This window comes from Orbicella franksi, chromosome 6, assembly GCF_964199315.1.
Source record: "Orbicella franksi chromosome 6, jaOrbFran1.1, whole genome shotgun sequence".
NCBI lineage: Eukaryota > Metazoa > Cnidaria > Anthozoa > Scleractinia > Merulinidae > Orbicella > Orbicella franksi.
This window is the reverse complement of record NC_138150.1, coordinates 22,939,383-22,960,352: the sequence shown is the minus strand read 5'-3', so window position 1 is coordinate 22,960,352 and position 20,970 is coordinate 22,939,383. Positions and strand designations below refer to the sequence as shown.

At 37.0% G+C, this 20,970-nt stretch overlaps 2 protein-coding genes across 3 annotated transcripts in view; one reads left to right on the top strand and one right to left on the bottom strand.

Annotated features, from left to right (window-relative positions):
• LOC145491383 (peroxisomal 2,4-dienoyl-CoA reductase [(3E)-enoyl-CoA-producing]-like) overlaps nt 1-3,077 on the bottom strand; it is an 11,463-nt gene extending 8,386 nt beyond the window's left edge. The window contains exons 1-3 of the mRNA XM_081470569.1: nt 2,887-3,077; nt 773-824; nt 286-351 (exon numbers count right to left, since the gene is read on the bottom strand). Of these exons, the coding sequence (XP_081326695.1) occupies nt 286-351; nt 773-824; nt 2,887-3,077 (309 nt within the window). The remainder of the gene's footprint in view (nt 1-285; nt 352-772; nt 825-2,886) is intronic.
• An 18-nt stretch (nt 3,078-3,095) lies between these two features.
• On the top strand, nt 3,096-20,472 carry LOC145491363 (sorting nexin-8-like). 2 transcript variants are annotated; one of them, XM_081470542.1, is made up of 13 exons: nt 3,096-3,117; nt 3,243-3,370; nt 6,023-6,158; nt 8,260-8,453; nt 8,938-9,055; nt 9,692-9,813; nt 10,423-10,503; nt 11,556-11,676; nt 12,848-12,887; nt 13,669-13,801; nt 14,700-14,768; nt 15,616-15,912; nt 17,750-20,470. In XM_081470542.1, the coding sequence occupies exons 1-13, from the start codon at nt 3,096-3,098 to the stop codon at nt 17,846-17,848; spliced, it is 1,560 nt and encodes a 519-aa protein (XP_081326668.1). In that variant the 3' UTR covers nt 17,849-20,470. The 2 variants fall into 2 exon arrangements, with proteins under 2 accessions (XP_081326668.1, XP_081326667.1); XM_081470541.1 differs by lacking the exon at nt 3,096-3,117 and having other exon boundaries at nt 3,131-3,370; nt 17,750-20,472.
• The last annotated feature ends 498 nt before the right edge of the window (nt 20,473-20,970 follow it).

The following is a 20,970-nucleotide window of genomic DNA, read 5'->3' as shown; positions in this document are numbered from 1 at the left end:
AGACATCCTTGGTTTCTAATTTTGGAAAGAGAAAATGCACTTTTCTCAAACAAAATATCCCTAAGGTTTCCCTCAAGTGGACCCCTCAAGGCAAGCAGCTCAGAGAAAGGCCAAAGACCACCTGATGGAGAGTTGTGACAGCAGACCTTGAAGAGCTTGGCTTGATGGGTGGAGGCTGAAAAGATTGCCAGGGACCACAGGAAGTCGAGAAGTAATGTCGTGATGGCCTTATTTCCCACCTGGGACAATGACGATGAGTGTTCTATAGCAAATCAAGCATTGTACCTTTCTTACATCCATCTTCACAGGAAGACATTTCTGTCCTGTCAAATCCTCTAGCTTCTTGGCTGCCTGAAGTGGTAAACCAGATATTATGTCAAGTAAATAGGATAAACAGAGGTTGTGCAAATGGCAAGCAAAAATCTAAGGTGGTTAAATGTGTCGCTAATTTACTGTGAGAGCCTAGGATGAGTTCACCCTGATTGTAATTCCAACATGGTAGCTGAAACTGGTGAAGAATTGCAAATGGTATGCATGTTTGCCAATCGGATATTTTGGTTGGGAATTTTGGACCGCCTTTCAAGAAGTTCCTTTTATCTCTGGTTGGTCCAGGCAAAATTGTCTTACCATTTACCATTCTTACCAAAATTTACAGAATTGTGGCAAAAATGGTAAATAACCTGAAATATTCTCATGACTATATAACATGTAAATAAATAATCCTCCACAACTCACTCTGCACCATTCAAAGCACCTGTTAGGATAATGGTACCTTTTTAAGTCTTTCAAATTTCCGGCCCACTATCACAGTTGAGCACTGGTGTCTAACAAAAAATATTAAATAAAAGAAATCTCATTCTAACAGTGAAAGTCAGTTGAGTGTTAATTTACAGGCTACTCACTTGCAAATTTCAAAATTGGTAAAGTGCATAGAGTAAGGCTTTTTTTTCAAATTGACAATTCTGACTCAATTCCTGGAATGATTACTCCTTAATTTGTACCACATGAATTATTTTTATTGAAGGGTACAAGTTGTATCCATTTGATGGAGTTGCATTTGGCTAAATTGCATGGATCAAAATTATCATTCACTATTGTTTCTTCATTTCTGTGTAAATAGACCATTTTACAGTTGTCTGCCCAGTGACCTGGCCTTTGGATGGCAGCGAGGCTGGAGTTGACCTTGTTTTGAAACAGACATCACTGCTTTTGTTGAGTAAAACAAGTTGTTCTGATGCTAACTAGGTGCATTTACATCACAAAAGCAGTGAGGTCTGTATCAAAACAAGGTCAACTTCAGTCTCGCTACCATCTAAAGGCCAGGTCACTGGGTAGACAACTGTAAAATGGTCTATTCCCAAGTGACAGTGTTGTCTTCCACTCAGCTGCCCATGCATGCAGTTATAATCACGAATTTATATATTTAATTATACCCATTAAAGGTAAATTTTCTGGTCACCCCAAAACGCAGACCATGCAGACTTCAGACTGCAGACTGCAGACTGTGCAGATCAAGTACTTTTTTTTTCAAACACTTAACTCACATTTTTTCGGTTCTAGATACAAAATATTGTTCAAATATATATCCGACAGTTTACTATTTATCCACAGACCACACAAAATCAGTGATTTATAAAGCAAAGCAAGGATGGTGACTGGAAGCCACGCCCTCCAAAAAATAACTTTCGCATCAAAAAGCAGTGTATAGAATCGCCATTAGACTACAAGTATTCCCTCTTTTCGCTTAGTCCATTGAGCATGACCGTAAATAACCCTCGAAGAAAAAAATGCACGAACGAATTTTTTCCTCAAGGTTTTCTTTTGCATCACGCATGACGGACTAAGAGAAAGAGGAGTTACTCCAGGGCTAAATCGCCATAAAAACACCCCTGCCATAAGGCCAAATAAATTAACCATGGTATTACAGCAACCGTTTTGCGCTGAGAATTTCAAATTATATTTGGTTTTCTGTGATACTTCCATATGCTCAGCTTTTTTGGCATGATCACAATCATGCTCCAAGGGCCGTTTGGAATTACATTTTGTACACCAAGAGTAGAACATGGACATGTTACACGTCACACTACATTGCAAGTGAAGTTTATTTCTATGTGGTGAAATATATAGCTTTACTTAAGCGTATTTAGGACTAAAGGGAGTTTCCCTTACAAAGTCTATAACACCTTCATCTGTTGAATCAACAGTCACATACCGAGCTTGTGCAGCATGCTTATAAATAACAAACACTCCAACTTGTGAGTAGAAACCAACAATTGCGAGTCAAAAGTAAATGCGAAAACAAGAATAAGAAAAAAAAAGCACTCAGTCTGCAGTCTGCATAGTTTGCATGGTCTGCGTTTTGGGCTGACTGATCACCTACAAATAAGGGAGCACTGACAGTTGTGTCCAATTACATATAAATCTGCATTTCTTTGGTAACCATTGGTTTTAAGATAACCTAGCTCCTACACAGATGCTCTTGGGGCTTGCCACATAAATTATCTTTCCTTGTGCCAAGTCTGAAGAGCACCTATGCTGTCGGAGGCTTTAGTAAAATGATGTCTCCAGCTAAGGTTCATAAAATTATGACTCTGCCAACACAAACACTACGTTTGCATACTCTCCCTGCTAGTAAGGGGGTTGACACGCCCCTTAATGCAACACTGTGCTGTAAAACAGAAAAAAAACTGATTATCATTCCTTGGAGTCCTGCAACCAATGTAATATATGCGTTCTTTGAGCCATACGTTTTTCGTTTGCATTAGAATCATATAAAGCACTGTACTCAAAATTTAGATCCAAGACCTCGACAGCTGAGTACCTAACCCTATGCGGGCCTATCTGGGTTTATGCGCAAGGTGGTTTGAACATCACTCAACCACATACCTCATAAAAACTTCAGCTATGGTAAAACCAATACCCGATCCACCTCCAGTGATGAACGCTACCTTCCCAGAGAGAAGATCAGGACGAAAAAAATAATCATAATGATCCAAACAAGCAATATCAGCCTCGAGCACTTCGTCCGCCATCTTGAATAATGAGCACGTGACCGAAGGGGGAGGCGCGCATTGCATGTTCGATACTTGAGGGATATGGCGGCTGCACTGAGCTTTGGTAAGTAGTGATCTGTTACATTCGTTTTGAACTCTTTCACGTGGATAGTATTGGAAAGTTTCAGTTTGCAATGAGAGCCTTATTTTGGAAGTATTTGCATAAAATTTGTCTGGTTGAATCTGCAGGTTCTGTTCCCGCGTTCTACCGCGAGGTGTATCAGATCGTATGTCCAAATCAAGAGGAGAAGATTGAACGAGACATGTTCGTGAAGATCTTGGTGAAATCGAGCCTTCCCAAACAATCGCTCAGTCAGGTTGGTTACTAGACGTTAGGTAGTTTATTTGTTCGCTCGTTATTTGTTTTCGTAAGAAAGGAAATGATTAATTACCAAATACCAAATGCACACAACTAGCAGTGTACGAAAATTGTACCTATTTATATGGCTCATTATCAATCCGAAGTCATGTTTGATAAGCTTAACCACCTTCCTTATCAGGTTCAGAGGCTATTAAATCAATCGTTATTTGATCTCTAACCACTCATAGTGAGAGGTTCCTCTTTGTTTATTCTTCTTCGTATCAGTAGACTTCCTGTCTTCTTTCATCACTATTCACTATTGAAATAGCTCAGCACGAGGCAAATCTTATTTATAATTCAACCATTTAACTTAAGTATAGACTTATGCTAAATTAATACTATTTAAGGTTATTGTTGTGTTGAAGTGTTATCAATTTGGTGAATCAATCATTTCTAACATCTGGTAATTATAATTCTTGTAAATGTATACTGTAATCTTATAATTTCCTAGCTTACTGTAAATATTTTTCTGTTCTTGTACGTTGTGGTTTCAGTATACCTGTGTTGAACCAGGTGTAATCCCTGGGTAAGTTATCAGCAGTCAGTGGTGTCAATAAAAGTGTCGTATTGATCTCTAACTGGGGCAGGCCTCTAGCTGTCCAAACACGGTTGTTATTGGCTCATGAAACAATATGTAAATGATCCAAACAATGTCCCTATCTCTTGAAACAAATATAGCAGCTACAGGTTACCAGAACCAATGAAAATACAGGTCTGGAAGAGGTGCTGGACTGAGCTAACAAAGGACTAGGGTCCTGTCAGGAGGCAGGGTGGGGTATGGGGGAGGGGGAATGGTTCCCAAGATGCTTGTCTGATTCTGAATACATAAGGGTCATTGACCAAGTGTGAGGTCAAGATGGCCATACATCTGCCAAGCACCTATTTGTGTGTGTCTATGGAACAAGACACAGTCAAGATCTGTCACTGTACTTAAAACAAGGCCAATATCCAGCCATCTTGACTGAACAAACTTGGTCAATAAAGGATTTGTTGCGTGGGACACCCTGTAAGAAAGCACATGCTAAAAGCTGTACTTCTATAATTCCATAGCAACAGAACTAGCACAAGTTGTTGACCTAATAATGGCGCAAGCAATTTATGAGAATTTACATTTTAATTAAAAAAGAAAAATAAAGAAAAGATTTTCCATTCTGTTCCATACAATGTTTTCTAAAAGAAAGAGAAAACATTTTTTCTCAGTTTCCATCAAGTTTTAGAGAACAGTCCTAAGAAAATGTGCATGCTGATTGGTTAAAAATCGTGTTTCTGTAACTCGATAGAAACACAGAACTAGCATGAGCTGTTAATGTAATGAGACAGAGTTTACACTTTGATAATCAAAGTTAACAATTTTTTTTCCTTTTCTTCGTTGCTGTGTTTTTTAAAAGAAATAGAAAACATGTTCTCTGTATTTCTATCGCATTTTAGATGAATTCTACTAGTATACTAATGCAAATGCTACAATCTGATTGGCTGAGCCATTGCACACTACCAGCCATTAGTGTGTAGTGGCTTGGTGTGGTTGACAAAATTGCAACGTTTCCTTGTTTCTCGGATGTTTTGAATGAACATTTAAAAATAAATGGATAGTCAAAGTCCTGAGAAGACTAAAAGGAGGGTATTTACGGTTTCTTGAATTAAAAAAGCTGGAAATTTTTGAAAGAAACTGATAAGCACGTACACAACTGCAAATGCCAAATTGACAATTCAGTCTGCGTGAATTCTCTAAAGCGTGAAGTTTAATGTTCAGACCAGAAATAATTGGAATCATTATATGAAGGAAAGTCCAGTTAGAATTCTACTATTAGATTATTCGCTCTCGATTTCTCTGAGGTGATAGTTGATGAGGCCAAAGGCCGATCAGCTATCACCTCTTAGAAATCTCAAATTCATAATCTAATTGTTAAATAGAAACACTCATGAAAGTTTGGGAGGACTCGAAAAAGCTGTGGAAACACTCGCCTGCAGCTCGTGTTCCCACAGTATTTCTTGATCTCTTAAACTTCCAATTGTGTTTCTATAACTTGAAAGAAACATGGTACATGTTTTCTATTTCTTAAATAAAATATTTGTGAAAATTTGGGAGAACTCAAAAAGGTGTCGAAGCACCCCAAAGCATTTTTTGTTCTCCAAAGGGTTCACTTGTGTCAAAAACCCAATGAAAACTCAAAAAATGTTCTCTATTTCCTTAACTAGACAAGACAATTTTCTTGCGGGATATAGCAGGTAATCCCTAGTAAGTAAGATAGCCCATTATGCCTTTAAGTAGCCAATCACAGCATAGGATTTGGTTCATCTTGTTTTGGTTACAGAGCTAGCCATATAATAATTGGTATTATTATTGCAGAAGTTCATTCGGTAACTTGAGTAGGTGATATCTTTTCTATGTGCCTGGTGTACAGCCCTGTTAAAATATCTTGGAGGTAGCAAGCAAGCCATCAAGTAATAGGCGGTAAAGGCCAGAGATCAATTTGTTATCAATAACAAGTAGTGAACTCCAGTGCAAAGTTTTGAGTAAATAATCTATTTCATATACTGATTACCCACAGTAGAAGTGCAAAATGTTTCAGAATTAATTCTGTGTGATGTTTTTTTTTCTTTTTGACAGATTTGGGAAGCTGTAGATCCCAGGCAAGATGGGTATGTTTCTAGAGATGGTCTGTACAAAGCATTAGCTTTAACTGCTCTTGCTCAGCAAGGAAAAAATATATCTGAGAAAGCACTGGAGCAGTTTGTTGATTCAGGTAAAATATTAAATGTGCTTTTTCCACTAAATATTGTAGGTCATTAGAAAAGATTCCTAGTTCAAGGTTGTCAAAGCCCTTGGGTTGCCATAAAATATTGTCCTTTAAATCCTCACTCTATAATGAATTGAGGCATGGTGGCCTATTTGTTAGCGTACTGTACATCAGATTGATAGGTCTGAGTAAGAGCCCTGGTCAGGATCATTGTGCTGCATGTATTCTTGGGCAAGATACTTTACACTAGATAACTTACAGTACCTCTCTCCTCCCAGTTGGATAAATAATTGCCGGTAAATATAATGCTGCATGGCGCAACCCTGCGTTGGACTAGCATCTCATCCATGGGGGAGTAGAAACACTCCTAGTCACTTCATGCTACAGAAACTTGGATAAGCTCCAGCTTTATGTACAGGCCACTGATCTGGCGCAGACTTAACCATGATGTAGTGATAATAGCTTTAAGTCTGTTAAATACATCTCTTTATTAAACACCCCATGACAATTAATGCTCTATATTAATATCAGTTACACATCAATTTTTCTTTGTTCTTTTTGTGTGGTAGTGAAAACTGGGTTTTCTGCACTTGCCTGCATTAGGATTGATCATTCTGTTGATTTGATAGTTGACTTTATAAGACTCCCTGCCAACTATCAGCTGAGTTCAAAGTATTTTTGTTTTGGTTTAAATTTTTCTTTTCCAGATTATTCAAACCAGTTTGAATGTATTTCCCTCTATCTTATATCCATTGTTGTAATTTGACATGAAGGAAAACAAAATTATCACTGAAATCAAAAGTAAAACATATGTGTAAATTAAATTTTTGTTTCTAGAACAGAATAATAGCGAATTGAAGTCTTCATTTGCAATTAGAGGGTTAACAGTTAGCTCTTATTAACCGACCAGCAGGTCTGTATGGGAGAATCTTGACCGAGGTCGTGAGTACAGACCGAACGCAGTGAGGTCTGTACATACGACTGAGGTCAAGATTCTCCCAATACAGACCGACTAAGCTCGGTTAATAAGATGTTTATTATATGGTAAACTAGAGAAATTTAATTCGTTTAATGTAACTGCACTGTACTAGCTGACATTTTGCTTGCAAATGGCGATGAGCCGAACTTAATTCTGCCAAAGTTTGCTCGTCCTCTATACTTTTTTCTCATCAGTCTTTTGGCACTTCCACAAATAAATATTGTTAGAAGAAAATAGTCAATATTTTTGCATTTCAGTTTGCAAACTTTCTCACTGCCAAATGAAACCAGTCTAGATGCCGGTCTTGATGCCAGTCTAGATGGGAAAATCTAGACCACTTTTAATATCGATTTCAACCAATCAAATTCGTGAATTATTATTATTCCATATTGTTGCATTTTTAAAATTTTTTTTTATTTTCCATTATTTTATTCCATGTCTCGCACTTCTTAAAATTGTATGTTAATTTTTCAAAATTTTGAATTGTATCACGTTTTAACTTATACGCCATTGCTTGTATTATGGGAGGCGCGGTGGCCTCATGGTTAGTGCATTTGTCTCTGGATTGAGTGGTCCGGGTTCGAGCCCTGGCCAGGGACATTGTGTTGTGTTCTTGGGCAAGATACTTTACTCTCACAGTGCCTGCCTCTCTCCACCCAGGTGTATAAATGGGTAACGGCGAACTTAATGCTGGGGGTAACCTTGTGATGGACTAGCATCCCACCCAGGGGGGAGTAGAAATACTCCTAGTTGCTTCATGCTACAGAAACCGGGATAAGCTCCGGCCTGATGGGCCACTTGGCTTGTATGCAGACTTTACCTTTACCTTTACCATTGCTTGTATTAATTCTCTGAACTTGTAAGCAAATTCACAAGTGAAGATAATCGTTGAATGATCGAAACATGTCTTGTTTTAAACTTAAAGTTGTTGTCCATTTCTTAAAAATATTTATTTATTTATTTATTTATGTAACATTTATTTAACATTTATTTCTTGGCAGTGCCTGATGATGGCTTTGTGACAGTGAAGCATTGAACTCAGAGTATACAATTAAATGGCATTGAAAAAAGTGGTCTAACTCTGCAGTCCTAATTAAAGTCTTTCTTTCTATAATTTTATGTTTGTAGATTTACCAAAGCCTTCATTAGGAGATCTATCAGATCTCAAATCTCTCAGTGTGCGGCACAGACGTGAAAACAACCCAAATGTACTGGGCTACAACTACGATGAACTAGTGAGTTTGGATACAGTTGATGTTGAACTTGTACCAGAAAAGAAAGGCATTATCTTAAAGCACAATGAGTATCATGTTTCTAGCAAGGTAAGGCCTTATAGATAGAAAATTTACTCTTGATTTTTTTTTAGATCACCTGAAGATCATAGATAAATTTTTGATGTAAGATGTCACTCTGACTTAAGAATTCTTGACATGTTTTAGGATTCCCCAAATTGTAAGATGTGTTAGATCCTCACTGATGACCTGCACTGTAGGAGATAACAGTATAATGCTATTGATGCTTCATTGATGTAATAATAATCTGTGAGTCTAACCCTATATTCTGGAATAGACCATTTGGGCTCAAGCACTTGCCAGGGTAATTTGCTAGTGCTGTTCCTCTGCAGAGACACTTGACTCCCTCAGTGCCTATCTCTACTTAGGAGTATAATGAGTACTGGAAATCCGTTAGGAAAATCGTGCAAAATGTAGGAGGTAACCGGTGACAGACTATTGTCTCTCTGGAGGATTTCCTAGCAAAACTTTTAGCTTGACTTGACATTCCTTTTGATTGTCCATCTTGTTTCAGAGGCATAACTGCACCGTAAATCGACGTTACAACGACTTTGTTGCCTTCCATGATATGCTGTTATTGAGATTTCCATATCGTCTCATTCCAACTCTTCCTCCAAAGAAGCTCATGGGTGGTACGTTTAGAAATAGAAAACATTTTCCATGTTTGTATCAAGTTCTTGAGACAGGAGTAAAAGTTTGGGAGAACTAGTTCAAGTTCTCCAAAACTTTCATGGGTGTTTCATTCTAGATCTTGGTAGAAACTAGATGATTAAATTGTTATTCATTTCTTTCAAAATTGACATATGACTTATTAAGCTCTTTGCTCTCATCATCATTACTTCAACAGCTTGTTCTGGCACTGAGTCCCTATTGAGTCATAGATCTTCAAGTGCAACTTTAAGCACCCTATTTCTTAAAGGGGAGTTTGGTAAAGAGTAAATGGGCGTTAGATTGTCAACTGAAATATTGTTACACCAAATAAGAATCTCAGCATTTTAGTTCATTTTTAGGTAGACCTATATTTTAATTGATTGTTTTCAATTGACAAACTTGTGGTACATAATTTTGTATTTCCTGTTAAAGGGATATCATCCTGGTTGATATATCAATTTTAATGAGTCTGGCCACCAAAACTTGCTATAAATTTGCTTTGTTATCATCCATCTCAGACATTGTGGGAAAACTTTCAATGACAATATGAGGTGTGTTTGTCTCCTAAATTCAGGAAAAATATAGTGGGAAACCAATTCTTGTTCCTTCGTTTGCAGCAAGCAAAGAGTTCATTGAGGCCAGAAAGAGAGCTTTAAAGCGCTTCCTGATGCTTGTTGTGAGACATCCAGTGCTCTGTGAAGACAAGATTGTAAACTTCTTTCTTACAGTGAAGGGCTCGGTAGGCCATTTACTTACCTTTAGAATAAACCTTTCAGAGGTGGGAGTGGGTGGGGTGGGGTGGAGTGGGATTGCGTGTGGCAGGAGGTAAAGTATCATAATAATTATTTACTGAGTTGTTTGAATTCCCTTCTTACACATGACTGGAAGCCATGCCAAGCCAAACCATGGCCATGCGACTTAAAAACATCTCATGGACTAGCATTCAGACTCCCAGCTGTGTGTGAGACAAGTGTTTTCTATTCATTTCAGTCCTTAGCCATGGTCATTGCACACACATAGTATCAGGGAGATCACAAGTTTAAGTGCCACTGGGGACTTTGCAAAGAACTCTTGGGAATTATTTATTAGTGATAAATGGCTAGATACATGTAAAAACTTCCTATCTTAAAATAGTGATTTCTTGGGTAGTATGCAACCCTTATTGTGAAACCTACAGGATGAGACATTAATTAATAAACTTTTTTTTAATAATGTAAGCAACAGTTCTTTCATTAGAAAACTTTTTCAATAATTGTCAGTCCCAAGGGTTTCTATTTAATTTATGACAGTTGTGATTTATAATAATTATTTTAACTGTGGTAAAAGATAATTGTTTGATCCTTTGTAGGATATTGGTCAGAAAATGAAAGATCAGTTTAAATCAATGCCTGATGAATTTATGACCAGCCCTCTTGCCTCAAAAGCTAAGGTGATACTCGGTCTTCTACGCAGATTTATTTAATGGGTAATTGTAAGTATTATTAGTAACAAAACTCGGGTTAAATGAAATGAGTTCATGAGACATTTTGAGACATCTATATATAAAATGCCTCCTGTGACATTTTTATTTATAAATCCTGCAAGGAAAATGTTAGGTCCATTATAACTGCAAGAATATCAGACCTACAATGAGTGACAAAAATGTTGATACACTTTGCAGTACAATTCTATTTTTAAGCATCTCTGAAACATTTCTCCCCAAATAATTTTGATTTACTGTATTCTATTTTTAAGACTGCACAGACCACAGAACCTACACATCATTGAATTGGAGGACTGGGGTATCAGAGAATTAACGCTAGATGCAAATGAAATAGATTAAAGGGGTTAAATATTGAAAACATCATTTTTGAACTAGGTTTGTTGCCCATTGTAGGAACTGACAATACAGACCTCTGTACACTTAATCTATCCAAACTGAAGACCAAGGATTGGTATTCCCCTAGTACTGTGCTGAGATACATTACATAACTTACCAGTAGTTCAGTAATTAGGACTTCTCAAGTGTGTTTGATAGATTACATATGGGACCTGCAATGAAGCATTCTGGTTGGTTGATTTTAGTTATTGGCCCTCCTGGCTGTCTGAGACACTGTAAGACACTGTGTCCATCAACGAAATCAAAGTATTGATTATTATAATCCGTCAAACATTTTTGCTTGCGCACGATTGGTGACATAATATGCCCCAGCTACAACTGGGGAATATCCAAGTGATATTCGCCAATTTTCAACAGATCTTGCGTGTTACAAAAAATAGTTGAAGGATAATAAACACAATAGCCTCCATTTGACATTAAATATGTACTCAGATATTAGTCCCTAGACATTATCTGTTCCTCAAAGCTCACGGTTTTTCTCAAGCTTCGCTCGCAGAAAATTGTTTGCTTCTTGGAACAGATACTGTCTGTAGGCAAATATCGATAATTTATTGGGTTTTTTTATTTTTCTTATGTTTGAGTGTTATGTTGTCATTGTTTAGGAATTAGTTCCCATGGATACACAATCTAGTTTTCAAAGCAGTCGATTACAAATTCAGGCCATTCATAATAGTGTGGAAAAGCTAAAAGATATTGCTGACAGAATGACAGCAAGAGCACTTGGTAAGTCATCAGTTAAAGGTCTTGTTAATCATGAGAAAGTTGATATGTCATTAACTTTAAATATGACAACCAAACTAGAGAGTGTTTTCACTTGATGTCAGAGCAGCCATGTTGGTCTCTCAAAACAATGAAATGGTGGCATGTTAAGGTCCCAAACCAATCTTCTTGGAGTTGAACTCTTTACTGCAAACACTTTCTTTTGTACCAATAAATTTGCATGACATGCTGACCACATAAGTGAAAATGTTGTGTTATTTCTTCTAGCCACTAAGGTTGGTCAATTTGTTTAAAAATTATGGTATTGATTTGCTTTTATGACTGAACTGGGTGACTTTATGAGATCTTTTCATTGCCACCCAGGAACAATTACACATAACATTGCATATATATTTAGTATAGAGGGGGTAAGTTTTTAAAGAAACTGTGGTGCTGCGTCAGTGGGGAGTATAACAAGATAATTTGGTTTTATCAACTGGGTTGATAATGTGAATTGGCCACTATAAAGAGATTCGAAAGCTGACGTTTTGAGCTTTAGCCCTTCGTCGGAGTGAATCGCTCAGACAAAGGGCTAACGCTCGAAACATCAGCTTTCAAATCTCTTTACAGTGGCCAATTCACATTATCAACCCAGTTGATAAAACCAAATTATCTTATATATTTAGTACATGAGTTTTATTGTTTCAAGTTGTAGCTGTTCATTTCAGAGAAAAGGCCATTAAGTTCTTATTCTCGGTATTGGACTGGAATTAGCTTGCAATGAAGGCTCATGTGGGGACATATCATTAAAAAAAAATTTAATGACATTTGCACTTAAAGACTCCTTGTGTTAGCCTCTGTTGCAAGCTATTCCAATCCAATACTGAGACTACAAAAATGGTGTATTGTAATCAGTTAAAATTTGTATGTTTTAGTAACTTACTGGTAAAAAAACATATGTTTTTACAGTATATTTGTGAACATTTTTCACTTGTGAAGATTAAAAAAGGCTGAAAAATGATAGACAGTGTAGTTTTTAAAAGTGAAATGTTTTGGACTAATAGGTTTTCATATCATTCACTTGAAAGATGACTTCTTGGTCAAGAATGTTAGATTTTTACAACTGATTTATAATTTAAGGGTATTACCTGTATAATAAATTATTAAATGTTGCTTTTATTTTGTTCATGAACAGCATTTTCTTCTGACATGCTTCAATTTGCCAAAGAGCTGACGTGAGTATAACAGGAAACTTTTAATTATCCTGATTTAGTTGCTTTAAGTGATCAGTTTTTTTGTGTGTGGAAATTAAAATGACATCCTCTCTGCTTGCTTAAATTCTATTGTCTATAGAAAATGATTATTTTGAAGCCAGGATAGAGATTTAAACTAACTGGATCTGATTACATAGAATCTACAGCTTCATGCATAGAAACAAAAGACACATGTTCACCACTTAATTGCCACCGCAGGCTCTTAATAAGGATTGAAAACATCGTGTTGTCATCACCCGGGTTGCACTGAATTATTGGTCTCTATTCTCTTAGGCCTAATTCACACCAGCAACATAGCGACATAACCGACTTAAACAACAAAACAACAAAACAACCTTTCAAGATGATAACATAGTGACATAATAGCTTATGTAAACAGTAACATAAATACTCAAGGAAAAGATCAGTTTTTTTCCTTATGTCGTTATGTTCATGCTGTTATGTTGCTAATATGTCATTATGCCAGGATATTCACACTGAAAAACATAACATTATCATGTTGTTCTTATTTTGTTATGTTTATGTCATTGTGTTGTTGTGTTGCTAGTGTGAATAGGTAAAACCAACCTTTTCATACATCACCACCAACATCCCCTTGTTCGTCCATTATCCCTTCATGGCTGTAGTCTTTTAAATTTGATATTTCCTTTGTTGCCTTTATCAAACTTTTATTGAAGTAATGATTTAATCCCAGCTGAGATAAGTATGAATGTCATACAGATTGTGTCATATACATTCATAGGGCTCTTAGCAATGAACCGCACCCAACCACAGTGTGGGCTAGTGGTAATGACACCACGTGGGGCACCCTTAAACATGGCTTTACTGGAATCACGCCTTATTACTCCAAGCTTTCTGAAAGAGGAGCCACTTGGGTAAGTGAACGACTGCCAGAAGGTATTACGAACCATACCATTTTTCATTAATGACAATGACAATGACAGTGATAATACTGTTTGATTGATAATGTTAGCCCACATTTGATATATCAATATTTGGTCATTTTCCAAAAAATTTGGGTTGCTATTTAGAAAGGATGTCATAATCTGAAAATTGTACTTTTAACTAAAGAATACTATGTGCATGGTGAAACTCTCTAATCATCTCAGCATAAAATATAATGAAAACTTTATCACTCTAGGTCTGTAGAGTGACCATCACAGGTCTGTGAGCGTACCATAACAACATTAAATACAAAGAAAGCTCTAAAACTGAGAGCTTATTACCGTAAGAAATTACATCTTCCATTGAAGTGCCTATCACCCTTTGAGTCAAAAAGTGTCAAAAATGTATACATATCTGAGACGTTCTGCGAAAAAATAAATTGTAATCCCCTAAAAGCCCTTTTTGTTCCATATTGTGTACAGTGAAGGAGCAACTGACAGATGATATGCTCACTGTACCCAGATTTTGATAACAGTATAGTTTTGCTCCTTGCTTGTTGTACCAGAACATTTTCATATAACAAGCTAGAATTAATGTGTGTACATTTTGTACAAGCCCATGGCCTTATTCCAGGAGGGCTTGTTATTGGAAGGATTTTTTTGCCTAGGATTCAATGGGCATATTTTTGTTGGGAGTGGGGAGGGGTATATATCAAAATTTTGTAGGACTTCTGATGCTGACTATCCATGTTCATTCTTGGCCTTCTTGTGTTTTCCCAAGATTACATTTTCTGCCACCACCATTTCTGCTACCATGTGCCATGTATATTAGAATGCTTTACTGGAAGATCACATTAATAATTATTATTTTAATTTCATTGCTCCCCAGTTTAGTAGAGAAGATGCAGGTGCAGTTGAATATTTAGCCTTATTCTTGGACTTAACTTCCAGTTACAAGGTATGGAATTACTTTGTAATATCAACTTTTGAAAACCAGAATTAGTTTTTAATTGAAGGCTTTCATCACTGTAAAAAGGGCATAATTGTATAGCTTTTTGGGCCGATTTTAATTTTTTCAGGATCAAGCTAATTTTTGGCAGACTGACTTGCTTTGACATGAATAGCATCATTCTGTAATTTATTGTTTTTGTTCATTTGCACTTCATTTTCGAGAAATAACGTATGCAAAAAAACAGTTTTCCAAGGGTATCTTTTAGAGATCTTTTGTTGAATGAAAAGCAAAAGAAACCTTTTGTTTTGCTGAACGATGAAGTCACCGAAGCTATTTCTTTTTATTTCTCAAAAACGAGCACAAATCAACAAAAACAATTACGCAGCAATGCTTTTTCAAATAAGCACTACTTTGATTACTTTCTGCAAATGAATCCAAAACTGAAGAAGAGGAAGCGTCATACAACTGTGATTGTTATACCTCTCTACTCAAATATGTTTTTCGATTAGAGGAGAATGTGTCACATGTTGTTGGTCAAAACTCACTAACTCCCTAGGGAAACAACAACTTGAACTTTCAACTCGCACGTGATCAGGTCGTGCTCCTTGAAACCACAGCAAATTTGTGAGCCAGCCGGCACCAAGCAAATGATTTCTTCACAGTTTTTTTTTATTTTTGAGTTGGTAGGTGTAACAAAACACTTAATGACTGGCCCCCGTGGGAAACAGTGAGTTTTGTTTCTTCTCAACCTCAATGTTCCCTCATTGAGGGTCTTGGGGAAACAAAACTCACTGTTTCCCTTGGGGCCCGTCATTAAGTGCTTATTATATTGGTTATCATGATATTGTACCAGGAACTGTGTGAACGACATGAAAAGGGAGTATTAAAAGATCATCAAAACTCACTGCACAAGATGCAGCAGATCAAAAAGCGTCAGATTGCTGCACAAGCAAAGGGACAAGAACAAGCAGTCGACCAACTGGAGTCCAAAATAGTTGAACAAGAGACGGACATCAGTAACATGGAAAACCGGAACTTTTATTCACTGCATTGTCTTCAGTTAGAGACCCAGTTGGTGCATGCTAACATGAAGATATTGGCTATTATCCTACAAAAAATGGTTGCATCACAGGTATTGGGACACAAAGAGGTAAGATGTCAACTTATTGCCAGCACTCATTACTGGCATTCTTTAAGGAAAAATATTCCAAGGGTAGGGGAAAGTTTTTTATTTTTATCGCAACATTGAAAATAAAGATTGTGTCTTGTGTCATGGTTTTCTTCTAGATGGCAAAATTCTGTACTTAGAACCAAAACACACTTGTAAAGAGATCAAAATGGTAAGGAATAAGCATAAAGAAGAATCAACCAATGACTTAGAAGCAATGATATCTTCCTTCGGGTTGCAAGAAGGTCTGAATCAAAGGTCTTCCTGAATACATATAAACCAAAAGCACGCTATGGAACACTGTGGACAAGTTTAAAATGGACTTTCTCATCTACAGTATGGAAATATCGCTAGTTCAACCAAATGTATCACTTATTAAAATTAGCATTCTCTTCTAGAGGAATTGTTTTGGTGTTATTTATATAAATGTTTCAGCTGACTTATTCGGATAGCACAAATATACTTTTGGAGAACGCTTAAATCCAAGCCACCATTTTTCATGAACACGATCTTTATGTCATTCACCTATTTATTATTATACAGCATTATAGATATTAGCCTTATTGCTGCCATTTAGTGAAGTTTGCTGACTTCGCACTATCCGTTCAGAACCTCATATATTTTAAGCTTGGTCATGTCATTAAGGTGGCTCAAAACAGTTTTCAGCACTTTCCTCACTCAGATTTGATGGGCCATTATGACCACTCTTTATCAGTTGATGCTACAATTGTGGTATCAAAAGACTGCCCAATTTTTGGTCAAGATGTTGGTATCATTTTTGGGACAGAAGAAGTTACCATAATAACAGTGTGACCTGCTAAAAGCATCCTTAATGTTAGCTTTAAGTCCTCATAATTCAAAAATGACATGGTAAAACCCATTGTTTTTCATCAAACTTTGATTAGCAGGATAAGGTGCAACTTTTGGCAAAGTTTTAAGAAATTCTAGGGGTTCAGAGCCACCTTAAATTTTCAAATATTTAAGGTGGCTCTTAACCCCATGCACAGAATTTTTTTACAATTTTGCCAAGAGTTAAGTCATATCCTGTTGATCAAAATTTGATAATAAAAATGGGTTTCACCTTGAAAATGATGGCAGTCACCTAAAAAGGCTTGACTAGTATCCCACTAATTAGGAGCAGCAATGGCCCTTTAAGTTATATTAAGATAATTAATAAAATGTTTTTGGGAAACGTTTATCATTAAGAATGGAACCTCAGATGATGGTTACCTCTCTGTCACAGTCACCCTTCCACAACAGCATTTTCATCCCCCCAGTACCAATCCATGCTTTTTAGTCTGGACACAACAGCTACCTCTCACAATGGCTATCTGCTTCTGTCCCAGGGTGTTCATGGTAGATATCAGGTTCAAGTATATATCTAATACCATAATTGACAAATTACTCTTCACTTTGGCTCGATACAATAAACAAGTAAAAAATGCAGGATTGTAAGTGTAATTAGTCACCCATGATATTAACAGGTAATCAAATAGTGTGCTCATGAAATGAAAAAATTATCTGATTTGCATTTTGCCAATGTGCCAGTAATTTCCCTCATGTAAAGGCTAGGAAAATTATTAGAATGTTGACAAAATGCATGTGAGATTATTTCCTACTTTCACTTTCACCACTTGACTGCCCATACAAGTACTTATCTCATTCTTACACTACCCTTCCCCTTCTGAACCCATGAAAGAAAGTATCAAAATGGACACTGAATTTGCTCTATATTGCATTGTGTTAGACATGATAGTTTTCGACAAATGTTTGCAAAATGGTTTGCTCGTAATATGTTTTTTTTTTTTGTCACACCTAGGTTGGTGAAGTGTGGAACGAACTCGAGCCACATGTGGATGGTTTACTTCCCAGCAATTCCCCTGCATCATCACCACCTGGATCACCTCCCACGATGTAATGTTAGAACCCTGTTTGTTGAACATTCCATCTCAAGGCACACAGCCATTCAGTCAGGGCATATGGCTCTCTGGGAGATTTTAGAGAACAAGCATCTCTTGTTAGACCTCCCATAGTCTGCTATGGTATTAACAATGTCTGGGATAACAATGTTATTTGGTATCTAAAGGATCGACTAACTTTGTTAGAAAATAAAAATAATTTAATTTAATCAACACAGCTACTATACACTAATTGACTGGCAAGTTGGTAAATGTGTCTTGGCTGATGTGTTGGCTGGATCAGATCTTGTATCCAAGACTTGGTACTTAAATCACAGACAGCTTGACACAAAATGTGAGACAGCTACCTCACAGCTTCAAGGCATTATCATGCCTTAATAATTTCAGAGTTATCTTTTCAAGCCTGTTTCTGAATTTATGCCCTATCTTTTTTGAACACAAGGCTTCCATGTAGATAGCTAACATAAATATTATTAACTAGCTGCCTTGTTTTCAAGCACCCATTGCCTTTTTTTCAGTGAAAGGTGAAAAACAGAGAGCATGGGAGTAATTCTGGACACCTTTCTGAGTGTAACAGTCCCACACGTGATAACAGGCCCACACAAGAGACACAGCAAATCAGTAATTTTCCATACATGAAGCTTATCTTGCATATTATTCAGCCTGTTTGTTCTGGAAAATTATTTTCAAATATTGGATATTTTCTATGTGGCACTTTGGGGTCCTTGTACAAGGCAATGTAATGAAAGTGTGTGCATGGAACTTGTGTTCTCGCTCAAGTGCAAATAGAATCATTTTTAAGCAATCCCCCTATACTCAGTTTTCTGAGTTATCAAAAAATTTGAAATATTCAAGACACTAGTTGGAGAGGATTTTTCTAACAGAAAATTATTTTGCAGTAAAGATAAAAATACTTATAAAAGAGGTGAAACAAAACACGTTGGTGAGCCACTACAGAGGCAATCTTTGTAGATTCATTCATGTACTTTTGAAACAAAAGGTTAGCGTTAAAATACTAAACTTTTGTCTAAATAAAAGAGGCATAATATTATCACTGCTACTTAAAGTACTGATCATTCATCATTCAGTATGGTTTCAATGTAGAGCTGCATAATTTGTACATATTATCATATGCAAGTGCTACACATTAGCTTTTAACTGATTGGTTGTACACTAGGGTTTCATCCAGTGATGTAAGCATTTTAGCCACCTTACATGTGTACAGTGTAATAAACCAGTTGTGAATGACAGTACTGCTTGATGGCTTTCAATTGAATGTTACTCACCTGCAGAGTGGGTAATTCGTCCACAGAGTTAAAGTGGGATCCACAGCTTAATAGCTCCAACGTAAAGTTTATCGTCACACGCCAGTTTCATCCTCACACTGAAACCTAGCAACTAAATGAACGTACCGCTCAATAGCTCTCATTTAAATGGTCACACACTTACATTTCACCTTAAAAGTTAGAACCACCTTGAACTGCTTGCATGATGGTGCCACGTGAAAGAACTGCTCAATAACTACCATTTAAATGGTCACACACCTAAGTTTCATCAACAAACTTAAAAGCTAGAACCACCTTGAACTGCTTACATGATGATATTACATGAAAGCACCACTCCATAGCTTTCATTTGAATGGTCTGACTCTCACTGAGAACCAGCATTTCATTGACTGACTTTTAATTCAGAACAAGGTGAATGTTTGACTTGAGTGCCGAGCTTCAAGTTACCTAATTGTCTTTATCTAAGCCATTTTGATTTATCAAACAAGAGACAAAGAAAGTTCATTCAATCACTAGCTGAGTTTGTTCTTGGTAGTCCCAATTAAGTTCAACTCCTCAGCCCTGCAGGAGGCTTGGTGGCCTCATGGTTAGTAAGCTTGTCTCCGGATCAAGCGGTCTGGGCTCGAGCCCTGCCCAGGGACATTGCGCTGTGCTCTTGGGTAAGACACTTAAGTCTCGTGGTGCCTCTTTCCACCAAGGTGTATAAATGGCTACTGGTGAACATAATGCTGGGGGTAACCCTGCGATGGACAAGCATCCCATCCAGGAGGGAGTAGAAATACTCATAGTCGCTTCATGCTACAGAAACCAGGATAAGCTCTGGCCTGGTGGGCCACTTGGTCCATATGCAGACTTTACCCTCTGCCCTGTGATCTGAAGACTCAAAATATGCATGCATCCTCTAGCTACCGGCTGTTGAAATTCCTGTGTCAATTGAAAAAAGCATGATTTGTCTCACATAAATGGCCCACAAACTTGTAGCTTTCAAGGAGCTACGTCACGGTTTGGGCATATTGAAAAGTTTAGCCTCAATTTTTCAAATTCGTCGTTTTTAATCTGTGTTGATAATCTCCATCCTTTGCCATCCTTGTTGCTTCATGGTTTTTCATTATCTCTTTGGTGTTTTTCTATCTTCTTAAACTGTTATTTTCAGGTTTCCTACCATTTAAAGGTAATTTTGCATGTGGCCAAAATAACTCAAAATACTGTGACTGAGCTCCTTTAAACCTGACCTGTATATCAATAACTTTCTCTATTTACCTTTTACATTGAAAACACTGCATTGTAATGATATCAAGTACAACACAAGTTCTGAAGATGTATTAAAATCTATTTTAACAACATTTTATACTGACCAGTGGTATATTTTTATTGACTATTATGGTCATACTTTGAATCAACCCTGCTGTGGAGAGTGGCCGTGCAAAAAGGTATTTTACAAAATGAAGCAAACTTGGTACCACAGATTTTGTTTAGGATTTTGGGGTTTTGCTGGTTGTAGATTACACCATCACCCACAAAGATAAAAACTCTTACCAGGTCTTTCACCTGTCTTTGGAAAAGCAAGCAGCCGAAGCTTACAGACTCTTAGAGAAGATAGTTAAAAAATAATTTGATTACCCCGTGGTCTTGATTAGATAAGAACTAGGACAACACTCTTAGTGGAACAGCTTGACTTTTAGATTTGCAAATTTCTGATGTTCTTAGTTCCAGGGTGTTAACAGTACATTTGTGGTAAGCAAAAAGCACTGCTTCCAGTGAGTTAGCCGACAAGTAAGTCTCTTGTTTGGTCACCAGTTCATTTCTTCCAGCTTTGAGTTGTGTTAAACCCCAAA

Excerpts from the sequence above, each read along its gene's own strand:
- LOC145491363 (XM_081470541.1), top strand. The coding sequence starts at position 3,188 with ATGAGAGCCTTATTTTGGAAGTATTTGCATAAAATTTGTCTGGTTGAA. Across the intron at positions 11,677-12,847 it reads AATGACAGCAAGAGCACTTG|CATTTTCTTCTGACATGCTT; the intron begins GTAAGTCATCAG and ends GTTCATGAACAG. Across the intron at positions 14,769-15,615 it reads ACTTAACTTCCAGTTACAAG|GAACTGTGTGAACGACATGA; the intron begins GTATGGAATTAC and ends ATATTGTACCAG.